Below are 13956 nucleotides of genomic sequence, written 5' to 3' on the forward strand. Positions count from 1 at the left end.
TTTTCTCTTCACCTTTTCTAGTTCATTTCCTTTCAGGCTTTCTTAGTTTCTCCTTTTCAGGCAGTGTACCTAGCAGCCAGTAATCATTAGTTATGTACTTACCATAACTTGGCATCTGTTTTGTCCATTTTCATTCCTCCTCACAAATGGGTTACGGATCTGACCCTCAAATCCAACACAGCCTCATTTTCTCAGGCTTGGATCCTATTCTCGAGCTCTTCTCTTTACCAACAATGCCCTGTACTATCCAATACTCACTCATATAGAGTTTGTTGCCTTACAGGACAGAGGAAGGATAAACATACAAAGAGAGAAGCTCAAGGTGGATCTGAAGGATCCCCATACTTAGAATCCTCAAGTAATTTGGTGGGGAGATGATAATGCAGGAAGGTGAGGAGGAATGAAAATGGACAACACAGATGCCAAGTTATGGTAGGTACATAACTAATAAATGTGAAGTCCTTTTCATTCCCCCTAGCAACTGGGTCAGAGTACCCAGCTACCGGACTCTTGGATGGCTCAAGGAATGATATGCTGAAGCAATGTCAACCCAAAAGAAGCGCTGCATCTGAAGACAATGTCTAATTTATAGTGATTATGCGCCTTTAATAAAGTGGCTGCAGCACGAATATCATTAATCAAAGACCTCGAGGAAAAGGCAGATGATGTGGCCATGGGCCTTTTAGAATGGGCTCTGGGGGAACAAAGCAATTCTAGACTAGAATAAATGAAGGAAATACAACTAGTAATCCATTTGGCCAGGGTAACCTTTGAAACTGGCTGTCCCAAGCATTTTGGAGAAAAGGATATAAACAACTGGTCTGACTGTGTACCGTTTCATTCTGTGAAGGTAGAAACAAAGCTGTGTACGTCCAAGAGATATACGTAGTAAGTATTCATCTTAATTTTAAAAATTAGGGGAAAAAGACCAGCAGGTGGATGGTATAATTATTCTCTGGTTACTTTAGACATAAAGGATAGATTTGTACAGAGGGGAACTTATATATGGCATTTTAGAAGACAAAGCTTGCAATTCAGAATTTCTTTTAGCTGATGTAATAGCTACCAATAGAATTGTTTTCCAGGACAGAAATCTGATGTTGCGTTTATCAACTGGTTCAAAGGTTTCTGAGTACTGAAGCACTAATGTTAAATCTCAAGGGGGAGAAGAGTCTCTGATAAGGGGTCTAAGTAAAAAGTATCCTTTCATGAAAGCTTTACAAAGCCTAGAAGCAGATAAAAAGCTCAAATCCATTCCTGAATGGAAGTTACAAATAGCTGCCAAGTAGAATTTTATAGTAGCAAAACTGTCTCCTTCCTTAAAGGGTAAAGTAAGGAAGAGAATTATGGATGCAATAGAAGCCAAAAAAGGGTCAATGTTTTCTTTAGAGGCCCAAATAGCAAATCTTTGCCATTTGCTTCTATACCCTTTCCTTGTAGTAGCTTTTTGAGAAGCTAGAATGATATCACAGACAGGAGATGCAAGCCTGGACCTTTGTATGGCTACTGGAATTAGAAAAACCACGTGGTTAGTTTGAGGCCGAGGAAGATGGGTTGACGAATCCCTGATGGATGAGATAGGTGGTCTCAGTCGACTTTCAGAATCCATGGAGGATATTTCAGATAGGACTACAGAAAGGGGAACCAAAGCTGATGAGGCCAGTAGGGGGAGCAATAAGGATTATTGTACACTTCAGTGTGCTGGCTTTCTGTAAAAACTTTGGGTTCAATGGTAGAGGAGGGTAAATGTATAGGAGACCGGGTGGGGGGGGGGGATGCAATCGTGAACTAGAGCATCCTTCGGTAACTGCCTGGGGGGGGGGCAGAGTGAAATACTTGTTGCACTTGTTGAGGGGAGATGCAAACAAGTCACAACAAGGAAAACCCCAATGACTGGAAAGCAGGTTCACCCCTGACTGATTGAGGGACCATTTGTGAGGAGTCAATATGGACCTGCTGAGTCTGTCCGCAAGAACTCTGGAATTCCCCAGTATATGTATTGCAAATAGAAAGGGGTCTGAAGAGATTGCACATTCCCAGACCCTCACACAAAGGGGTGTACGACCAGGTTCTGCCTTGTTTGTCGATATACCAGACTATGGACATGTTGGTACAAATAGCAATCGTTCCAAATGGAAGAACATCCTGAAAGGCTTGCAATGTTAAGACTGCTCTCATTTCCAGAACATTGATATGCAGTCTGGTCTCCATGCAAGTCCACGTGCCTTGGACCATCTTTCCATTGTAGTGCACCCCCCACCCCAATTGGGAAGCGTCCATGGTCACAGTGGCTGAAGGAGGGAGAAATGTGAATGGTCTGCCAAGGTTCAAGTCATTTGACAGGAGCCACCATTGCAGGTGATGCTTGTAAGGAGTCATAAGCTTGATGGGAACAGATAATGGTTGGTAAAGAACAGAACACTTAACAGCCAAGGCTGTTTGGAGAATTTGCATAAAGAACTTTGCTGGTGAGACCAAGATGATGGAGGGCGACATAGACCCTAGGGACTGAGGAATCAGCCTTGCCGCTGGAGATGGAAGAGATAGAATTTTCTATACTAGAGATCTCAAGGAGATTATGTGATGTGGCGACAACGGCACTGCCTGATGAGTAGTACCCAGAAGAGCACCAATGAATTCCAAACTTTGCACCAGGGACATGTTTGATTTGGCTAGGTTTACTTAATGCCTAGGGAGTTGAAGATCTGGAAAACAAACTCCCTGGCCTGAAGAAGTTAATGCCTGGTTGATGCAGTAAGGCACCGGTCATCTAAATACAGAAACACTTGGAATCTCTCTCAGGTGAGCTGCTACTACTGCCATACATTTGGTAAACACCCAGAGGGCTATGGTGAGACCAAAGGGCAAAAGTCTGAATTGATAGTGACTACTCCCCATCCTGAAGTGTAGATGACATTTGGAGCGCCTGTCCATTTGGATGTGGTAATACGTAAGGTCTACAGAGCACATCCAATCATCTTTGCGCAGAACAGAAAGGATGGACTGTACCATAACCATTCAAAACTTTGCCTTCTTTACAGAAAATTTAGCTGGCTTAGATGCAAAATTGGCCTCATGTTTGTTGTTTTCTTTGGCACCAAAAAGAAGTGGGAGTCCGTTCCAAATCTTCCCTGCTCAGTTGGAACCACTTCGATGACTCTCTTTTGCAGCAAGCTCTGGATTTCTAGCACTGTGCACTCTGATTGGGTGGAACACTGGGGAGTCTTTTTTGGAGTAATGGAAGTCGTAGGAAAAGGGAATGTAATAGCCCCACTGGATATGATATTCAGCACCCGTGGATTTGTTAATTGGTCCAGGCATGTAGGTGCAGTGATACTCTTCTCCCGACTGCCTCCAGAGATGGACAGCTGGGAAGTGCTTCAGGAGCGCTGATAGGACTTACTGGAAAAAGGTTCCCTGAAGCCTTGATTTTGTGGACCCCCCTCTGACTCTAGGGTGGCATCTGCTATTCATACTCCTCACCTGCCTCAGAAGCAGGAGTCCTCACGTTGATCAGAAAATGAATTCTGATTTACAGAACCATGTCTTCTTACCACCCCTCTGGTTCCTAGAAAAACACTGGGGGGGGGGACTTGATCTTCACAGTAGACAGGATCTTTCCATCTTGCTAGCTGCAGGTAATGGTGTCTTTCACAATAGGCCCAAATAAGGATGAGCCATCAAAGGGGGCATCCACAAAAGATGCCTTGAAGGGTTCGGCGAAGTCATAAAGCCTCATCTAGGCATATCTTCATACAGCAATACCTAAGCCACCTGGCCCTTGAGGTGCCTTCCACTGCATGGGAAATAACCTCATGAAAGAATTCATCACTGATGCAAGAGAAGCTAGTTGGGGAGAGATCTTTTTAAAGTCCTCATCCGACATGGACTCAGAAAGGGAATTTGTAATCTCCTTGACCAGATCCCTCTGCAATCTGGTGAAATGGGCCAAATAACTTAACGACCTCAGGGCGAAGGTTGCTGAGATGTAAATGTGCTTACCAAATCTGTTTATCCCTCGAGACTCCTTGTTTGGTGGATGGCTGTTCTGCTGAGCTCCTTTTTGGTGACTGCTGCCACAACCATGTCATCAACTGGGATGCCCTTGGACCAGTGAAGCCTGCCTTTAGGAGGGACCAAAAACTTATCGGGATGCTTTTGAATGGGTTCTGCCATGTCTGGCTCCTTCCAGGCCTGATGGAAGAGCAAATCAATAAAATCACCTGCCGGGGGGGTCACCCAAAACGTAGATGGGCCCACCCCGAATGCCTCATAGAAAACTGACTCCTCGAAGAAGTTTGGGATGACCACCCACTCTTTTGTCTGAGGATCTCTAGGATATCTCTGAAGGATACAGCCTGTGGTGGTGATTGTTGGGATTCTTCCACTTCATCAAAGTCAGTATCTTCAGTAAGGGACTCCAAAGGGGAGTCTGTGTGTCTACTTTTGTACAACCTCTTCCGATGTACATCAAGGGGGTGTTCTGGGGAGGTATTGGAAGAACTGAGGATCCCTTCAAGGGGAACATCCTGGAGGCTCCTCGAAGCAGGCTGACCCTGGACAGAACTAAAAGGCTCAACGGTCAGATCCAGTGGGGGATGGGTACTGAGACCCAAGCCAAGGGGAGTCAGATCTTTGTGCACTGAGAAAGTCCTTTCCCCAAAGTGGAAAGCAGACCAACCCAAAGAACTCTTCTCTACACCTCTCAGAACTGAAAGAGCCAAAGAACTGATGAAAGGGGCCAACCCAGATCCATGACTTCCAGAGAAGACTGGACCTAAACTGTTGAAGGCTGAAGCTGCAAGAGGAAGAGATGGATCTGACAAGGTTGGAGCCAAACCCCTTTCCCTGGACCAGGCACCAACACCACGGATCTGGGACTCGCTCTGATTGGAAGAGGTGGGAGCAAAGCCAGTCAAAGGAATTGGAGTCGAGAAAGAGAGCAATTTCAGATCCAATGCTAACTCCCTCGGTTGCCTTGAATATTGAGGCTCCAAAACCACTGGTTGGATCAGAGAAGATGGTAGAAGCTTGGTCTGAGAGCTCACAGATCTGGATCGGTACTGATCTGGTAAGACCCCCATCTGAATTTGAGCCTTGAGAAATCTCAGCATCATTCTGTCCATAAGTAGGTCCGAAAGACTCTTAGAAAACCTGGAGGATGTGGCTGATGCAGGTCTTGAATGTCCTTAGGAGTCAGTAAAATCTGTGAAGGTAAGATGGGGGATACAGCCTGAATAGCATTTTCAAGCATACAGATCCGAGATTTGGGATCCACCACATTAGGATCCGATCTGGAGGTGGAGGGCCTGGGCTAAGACAATAACGAAATAACTTCTGTTTTAGCCAAGGTCTGTTTTTGATCCAAAGATGACTTGCCCCTCTTATCCGAGGAAGTTGGATCTGAGGGTTTCACAACTTTTGTTGAGGGGTTCTGAGGAGGCCCTAGAAGACTTATGGGGTCATTTCCTCAGATCCAAAGATCCTGCCCGAGTCCTTGAGGGGATTTGACCCCTGGATATGATAAAGCAGAAGCCGGAATCATTCCCTTCAATATCAATTTATTCTGGTGGTCTAAAATGGACCTGGGATTAAATCCCTCACAAACTAAACAAGAAGAAATTAAACATTCCAGGCCCAAACAGTATACACATTTAGAATACGCATCCAACTGTGGAATTTTGTGTCCATAGTCAGAATAGTGTTTAAACCCAAAGGGTTTCTCAGACATTGCACTCCACTCCAAACAAATTAAAGCACAAGAAAATAAAATTCACACTCTACGGTCTCGCAAACACATACACACACACATACATGCACGCACACCAAGCAACTCATTATTCTAGAGAATTATCAATAACTAAACTAATAATGATAATAAAAAAATGCTAGAAGAAAGACTACAAGTAAGTAAAAGTCTAAATGAGCACTAAGTTAACCATTTATATCAAAGGGAAGGAAATAAAAGGGAGGCAGCAGAACCCCAACACCTGCGAGAACGAAATTAACCTCCCTTACCAAGTTATCAAATAAAGGGAAAACTCACAAATACCAACTTTTGAGAAAAAATGGGATGGTACAGGGCATTATGGGTTGAGGGTGAAGCTGAAGAACAGGATTCAAGTCTGAGAAAATGCAGCCAAGTCAGATCCATAAACTAAATGTGAGAAGGAATGAAAAGGACATCAGATCTGATTTTTTTCCTCAGGCTGAGAATATCGCTTGCTGTTTCTCAGTTGCTATTTTCGCACTGGGAGAGCTATAGTTAAAGCTAGTGATCACTGTGCAGCCATCTTGGAAGTGACACAAAATAATACTTCTTGAGAAGGAAAAAAAATCAAATGAAATGGACCGACTAACTGTAGTCGGGCAGCAGTTTATGACAAAACTTGAATGGAAAAGTCAAACAAATGACACCAAAGTACAGTGCAAAAAATGGCAACCTAGGACCATTTTTCAGTGGAACATAATTTTACCCATAGCTAAACAAATCTGGATATGGGTCATTTAGCAGTTGGCATTAAGCATAAAATGGGGGGGGGGGGGGGGGCTAAGGTAGTCTTTGAGAGTTTTAGGCGTTAGGCTAAGTCAAGTCCTACAGGTGACAGAGATGAAACTCCCAATGTCAGAACTCAAAGGTTTCAGTGACAAGCTCTAGGTATAAAATTGGACTCCACTATAAAAATTCATCAGGTCTCATCACGTATACAGGTAATAATAATACAAATGGCAAAGTATTCCACTCACCTTCAACTGCCTGGACAGGACTATGCTGCAGATGTTTTTCTAAATCTCTTTCAGAGCAGATTTCTGCACTTTTCTCTTTCAGGATTTCTAAACTTTCTAATGCTGTACTGTGTGTAGACAAAGATTTTAAAATGGTGATATCATTCCTTCTAGGGGGAACTACATCACTTTTATAATCTGTACATCCAGAATCAGCTTGAAAGTCAAGATTTGTATGCATGGGTTGACAGTTTCCTATTAAAATACTTGGACTGGATGTGTATCTTCTAGGAAATATATTACTGACTTCTTTGGGCTTGTCACCTTCAGAAAAATATGATTCTTCACAGACTGATGCACTTAATTCTGTGACACTGTTTTGCCTTCTACAGTGAAGTGGAACACTACCAATCTGAGTACTGTCATTTGAGTCTAATAAATCAGTCTGGTCTTCTGAACATTCACTACCACTGGAGTCATGCATCAGAACAGACTGCGTCTCTTTTTTACCTTGATATCTCTGCAGAGGTGTAGATAAAAGCATGCCAGGGGAGATAACATCATTGTCATTAGTAAAATACAATGATTCAGAATTAGTCGGTTTATTTTCTGCCACCTTATGTGAAAATCCTGTGCAGTGACTGCTAAAGATGTTGCCTTGTGATAAGATTCCACCTTCAGTAACAAAGTCAAGACTATCTACTACTTCACCTTCATTACCATTTTGAATATTTGTGTTTTCAGTTGATTTGTGTGTGACTTCTGAAATTTGGGAAAGGAATTCATCCTCATTCTGTTCAGCAGGGCTGCTTTCTGAAAGACTACACTCAACAAGCAGGCTGGATGTAGCCTGGCCAGTCTTTATTTGAGTATGACTCACAAATGAAACTACATTAATCTTGTTGGTACCACAGACGTCAAGTGGATTTTCAAGTCTTGCAGATACTGATTCTTGGGGTTCTGAAAAATTTAGGGGCAAAACTGTCACATTTTTTAGTGTTAAGCGCTTCACACATGTTTTTTCAGGGGAAGTGGTCTCCATCTTGTCATGGTTTCCTGTCCGAATAAAATCAACGCTGTTGCCTACTAACTGTTCTGACAGGCTTTCTGAACAATGGTGTAGTGCAGTTTCATCCAAATCTTCCAGTTCAGCAAAATCTACATCAGTCAAAAGATTAAAATTTACAGAATGATTATCAAGTGCTTCTTGACTAGTGCATTTTGTGAGAAAAGCCGAGCTATCAAAATTATCAACAGAGACACTCTGGGAATTACATAAACTATCCAGAGATTTTTTAGTGACACCCTGCACTTGTTCAAAATCCATTCTCATACATAAATCAAGATTTGGACTTCTAGAATTACTCGGTGATGAATATTCTAAGCCTTGCTCTGTGTCTATAAACAATTTATTTTGGGAAATCATGTTTTCTAAATGAGAATCTGAGCTGCAGAAGTCATCTTTATCTAATAAAATATCAGTTATTTCTGGGTCCTGGTTCAAACCTGAGGTATACTGCAAGTGATCTCCACCTTGTAACCTTCTAGTTCTCACTAACTCGTGATCTGTTATAGAATATACTGCCTTATGAGTTACTGAAGACATTGGTTCAAACTCCCTAAAAATATTTCCATTAGTTCTACAAGCTGCTGATTCTTGATTTGTCTTTGCACGTTCATCTATTGCAGAGTTACCAAGACCCTGCTCATGATGTGAATTATTTTGAAATTCCATTTCTGGGCTGTTTCTGCCTGATGAGTGAACTTTTAAACTCTGATGAGGTAAATAAGCCGCCCAGCGACTCTTGTCGACTGCTACAGGTGGAACATCATTGCTGGCAACAGATTGTTGAAATACATTTTTACAGTCCCCTAAAACACTAGCAGTGCTTTCAGATGGAAGCATGCACAACTGTGTGGGACTAAGATTTGTGGTCACTTTTTTATTTATCTTAGGTTGCCAGTTTGCAGTTTCAGATATATTTTCCTTAATCTGAGAAGTGGTATTCGACTTGAGAAGAGCTAAAATCTGAGCTGTGCTCCTCGTGTTCTTGGATGACAGACTGCTGGATGGAGAGTCTTCCAATACTTGTTCAAAGGGTGATGTAAACATGGATAAACTAGGTTGTGCATCAGCCTTGTTTGTTAGAACACCAGGCCAACTTTTGTTTACAGCAAGCATCTTTCCTTCATCACTACCCCTTGGTGCTTCAGAAAATACAGTAGAATATGGCACTGAACCTGCTGTGACTGGTGTTGCCATTTCTTCATTGTAGCATTTATATGAGCCTTTGGTTTCTGCAATATTTGGTTCTTTCTTACTTAACGTGGTAAACAGAGGACTAGTGGTATACAGCTGAGAAGGCAAGGAAGAACAAGACGGTTTTGTTTGAAATGGAACACTAGAAGAATGAATTTCCTCTGTGATTCTTTTCTTTTGAAGCAGATGAGGTCCACGGAAACCCTAAAAGGAGAAAAACAAATGCTTAAATAGATCACGTTAATTAAAAAAAAGAGTATACTAAGACTATACTTCTCAGAAAACTATAGATCACTTTCCACAGCTTGCTATAGGTTATAGGCACAAGTTGAATATCAATTCATCGACATTCTTCAAACACAAAACACACCACTTCAAAGTCACAGAATTAAAGTTCAATTTGAAAGCCAGTTCTAAACAGCAAATAAAGTGATAACTATTTATACAGATTACTTTGTAAGGCAGCAAGCTTGTCTATAACCCCAACTCTATATTCTAGCTACTTATATTCTAATTTTACAGTCAAACCCTACAAGGAAAACAAAATGTTTGTCTTTTCGGCTTTTCCCAGTAAGGGGTCGCCACAGCGGAACTCCGGTCCGCTAATGATTGGCAGCCGATTTTTATGGTGCCGAGTTGCCAGCCCAATGCCCAAACTTAAGTGAAGGCACACCCATTCACGCACGTCTTTCTGAGGCCGCTTGACCACAGGGAGGACATGCAGACTCCACACAGAAGGCACTCCAGCCGAGAATCGAACAGGAGAACTTCTTGCTGTGAGGCAACAACCCTACCGCTGTACCACCTCAGCTTTTACCATTTATGCATTTCCTTTTCCCCTAATATTGCCGGACCTCAAAGTGAGAACATAAAGGTAGCGAGGATGCAAGAGACATGGCTTCCTTAAAAGGAGACAATAAGGTTGTGTGTGTGAAGAAGGGAAAGGGCAATACCTCCCTGTCAAACATATCTTCACTTTCTCTCTCTCTCTGTCTCTCTAACATGCATATGTACATAATGAATAAAAGACACTGGAGGCAGATTTCACAAGCTCAGCACATTTAATTTACGATGGCAATCAAGTAAACAAAATTAAAAACTTAATTTGGTAGCAATAAATACATTCTTACTATTAATTTACGCTCCCACCTCCAGTAACATTTTCAAACAGTTCTTGGGAAAATCCAAGTCTTCTTTTATTTTGGTTTTGTTGCGTTCTTACTTATATGTCCTCATTTTTTTTTGTCATGCAGAAAATCCATGAAATGGCAACTGCTTTTTATTTATGTATTTATTTTGCATTTTTTGACCAGGTAAGTGGACTGGTCAAGTGACCCTTTTCAGGTATGGCTTGAATCACAGTGGCAAGTCAATTATAAGCAGAGGTTACATGCTTATCATACTGTTGGATCCTTGTCATCTCTAGTATGTCTACTTCGACTTATGGGTATTCAGCACCAAGTGAAACAGATCTAGCAACGTCTTGCTTTATCAAGCCCTCCTTCCTTATTCCAGTCATGCATTTGTCCTCTGCTCTACCTCAGTTTGAATTTGCTGCTTACTTTCTATGAAAAGAAATGCAATGGAAGGATCAGAACTGGTCTAGTGAATGCTGGATGGCTTTAAGACAGGTGGTGGAGAGAAAGTGGGTGGATTGTTTAAGAACATGGACTGGGGATGGCAAAAGATCCAATGTTATGTTAAGTACATAAGCTTCTGTATCCCTCTGTCATTCAATCCATCCACTTTGACTTATGGTACAGAATCTCATGCTACATTTTCTTGGGTGAAACCATGATAGGATGCCCTTGAGGATGGTCGCCCCAAAGCAGGATCTACATCTGGAGATAACATCTAACCTATAATGCTGAGAAAAGGTAAGCAATGTGGATCAACTGACTAGCACACAAATGACATCCACTGAAGAATTTCTGAAGTAGTCTATCCCTCTGGCTTCCACAGTAAGGTCCTACTTTTTGACTGGTCAGCACAGACTATGCAGTTTGAAACTCATCTACACAAATTTTTTTGGATAACTTGCACCCCAATTTAGAGGGCACAAATGAGATTAACATTTTTACTCACAGCTTTAGTGCGGTGCAAATACAATCATAATTGCCTATGAACAAAGTGTGGAAGATTCTTACAGGAGTCATGGAAGATTATCAGAAGAATGCTTTAGTTAAGGTTGTTTTCAAGAGTCACCTTGGGTATGAAGGATGGATTAGCCATCAGTGATACTCGCCTTTGTGAAAAGCAAGGCAAAGATGAGATCCTACTTCCTGACACAACTGCTACAAGGAATAAGGTTTCCACAAGAAGAATTTTCACTCAGTGGAAGAAGCTGCCGCAAAATGAGGGTGTGTTCATGTCTCCAATAAAAAAATTCAGGTCCCATGGGAGGGCGGGGTCCTCAATGAAGGAATGTAAAATGAAGGTACTTTTCAGGAAGGCTTTATACAATTTTTGAGCACTTGGGAAGAAAACGGGAAGCCTGTGTGAAAGCGGCAAATGGCAGCCAACTGTACTTTGATTGTGCACTAATGACAGCCTGAGTTAAACAAAGGAAAGAAATTGCAAAACTGGTGTAATAATGGCAGAGAAAAGATACAGACCCTAGTCTGAGACTCAAATAGCAAATCTTTTCCACTAGGTTTTATGAACAGATTTTTTTTTTTTTTTTTTGAGACACTGAAAAAAGTCTTACTGTCAGAAAGGAGATAATCAGTACCCATTACTGGAACTGGAGAAACCATGCAGTTAACTTCAGGGGAAGTGAATGTCAAGGTGAGGTTCAATAGACAAATGGAACAGAAGAAAATAACCTAGAAGCTAAGGCTGCTTCTTAAGGTGAGGCTACAGCAGACGGAACCAGATTTGCATGGGCTAGAAAGGGACTATGAGGATAACGGATGCCTTGCACAGAGAATAATTTAGTGGGAACTTTGAAATTAAGGAAAGAAGAAAAAGACAGAGAAGTCTAGGAGGCCAATGACAAATCAAAACATCTCTGGAAGACTAACCCAGTGGAGGAATGAGCAAAGTAGCTTCTGCATTTTTGTTGGTTGGAGGAGAAAACAGACAGCAGCAAGTTTAGCTCCAGTAGTTAAAAATTAGTTGTGCTACTACTGGATTGAGGGACCACTCGGGAGGCATCAGAATAGATCTGCTGAGCCTGTCCATCATGTAGTTGAGCCAGCCAAGGAATGTGTTACTACCAGAAAAAAAGCTGTGAACATATTGCCCACTACCACAATCTCATGGCTTCTCTGCATATTAGGTAGAATCTTGCTGATATACCAGACTACTGACATGCTGTCTGAGAGAATGGAGATCATGTCAAAAGAAAAGCAGTCCTGAAGGGCTGGCAACACTAGGACTGCCCTCATCTTTAGGACATTTATGTGAACATTGGCCTCCAGATTGGTCCAGGTTGCATGAACCATTCTATGCTCAAAATACCAGACTCCAGAGAGGGAGGAGTCTATGATAACTGTTGCCCTGAGGAGAGGAAAGATAAAAGGTCTCTGTAGTGGGATAGTGGAACACTCCATCCAGCACATTAGGTGATTTTTACAAACTAAAGAAAGACAAATTGGTGTGCTCAAAGCATCAGATAGCTGGGATCATTGTTCACTCAGAGCCCAGTGCAATAGCCTCAGTTAATATTTTGCATGAAGAATGGATGTCACCATTAGCCCAAGAATTTTTAGAATGAGAGATGCTGGGGGTGAGTGCAGAGATAGCAGGGTAGCTATTGCTATCCTTAGCCCATCTGCTGGTAATTTAACTATGCATAATCTTGCGCCCGGATGGCATCCTATGAATACCACTGTTTGAGATCGTTGCAACTATGACTTTTCCATGCTGACAGAGATACCCAAGCAGAAAAGCAAATATAGTAAGTAATCACTGGTTGACATGATGGACACCCGTGTTGTAGTAGCTAGGAGCCAATCATCCAGACATGGCAATACACATATTCCCATGAGTCACAGATGAGCTGTGACTATCATCATGCACTTGGCAAACAATGTTGGGCTGTTGTGACATCAAAAGTCAAGCTTCAGATTTGGTAGTGATTGGCCCCAGCTGGAAGCATAGGCACCTCCTGGACCTTTTGATGATCTTTATGTACAGGTACGCATCCTGAAGGTCTATCCAGCACATCCAGTCATTCACCTGCAAACAAGGTAAAATGTCTTGCACCATGACCATCCAGAACTGGGTTATTCGATACAGATGGATTTAGTCTGCTTAGTCCTAGAACTGGCGTGACGTCTTAACTATTTTGGTACTAAAAATAATCTGGAAGAAGCTACAGACTCTGGTCTAGTCAGACCTCTTGAGAATGGCAATATTTCTTTCTGCAGACTTTCTTTGCTGTGGAGGACTGTCTAATAGAGGCAGGGAGTTTACTTTTGGGGTCAAGGAAAAGGGAATTAAGTAGTCTTTTGATTTTATGCTTTTCACTCAGGTGTTCTGTATGATGGTCATCTCTCTACCCAAATGTGTAGATGGCCAAGTCCCCGACTGCCACCAGAGCGGAGCAACAGAGCAACCTTTCTGGGATACTGAGGTTGCTTCCAGAAGAAAATACTTCTGAAACTCTGAATTCTTTGGACCTTCTCTTCCCCCTAGTATAGTGTTCATTAAAGGGGACTCCTGTACCACAGCAGCTCTTATTTGAACAGAGGTCAGTGGAGGACACAGACTTCTTAAATCAGAGTGAGTTGGACCTTTTCTGATTCCTGATGAATGATCTTTGAGGGGCCACAAATTGTACTTCCATGGCAGTGTCTTGTCTTCCTGCTCATTCTTCAGCAACATTATGTCCAAACAGCGAAGACCCATCATAGGTGGCATTAACAAAGAATGCTTTAAAGCGGTCTGCAAACTCTGAAAAACAAAGGCAGACACAGTGCCTCATGGTAAATGCGCACATAGTCTGCCCTAATTGCCCCTTCAGT

The 13956-nt window shown here is 42.2% G+C and overlaps 1 protein-coding gene across 1 annotated transcript in view; it reads right to left on the reverse strand.

Annotated features, from left to right (window-relative positions):
* Positions 1 to 13956, reverse strand: part of ZGRF1 (zinc finger GRF-type containing 1) — a 2981513-nt gene that overhangs the window by 1929924 nt on the left and 1037633 nt on the right. Inside the window, 1 exon segment of the mRNA XM_044061551.1 lies at positions 6748 to 9190. Coding sequence (XP_043917486.1) covers positions 6748 to 9190 — 2443 coding nt within the window.

This window comes from Protopterus annectens, chromosome 2.part0 (assembly GCF_019279795.1).
Source record: "Protopterus annectens isolate FY-2018-M chromosome 2.part0, PAN1.0, whole genome shotgun sequence".
Lineage (NCBI taxonomy): Eukaryota > Metazoa > Chordata > Ceratodontiformes > Protopteridae > Protopterus > Protopterus annectens.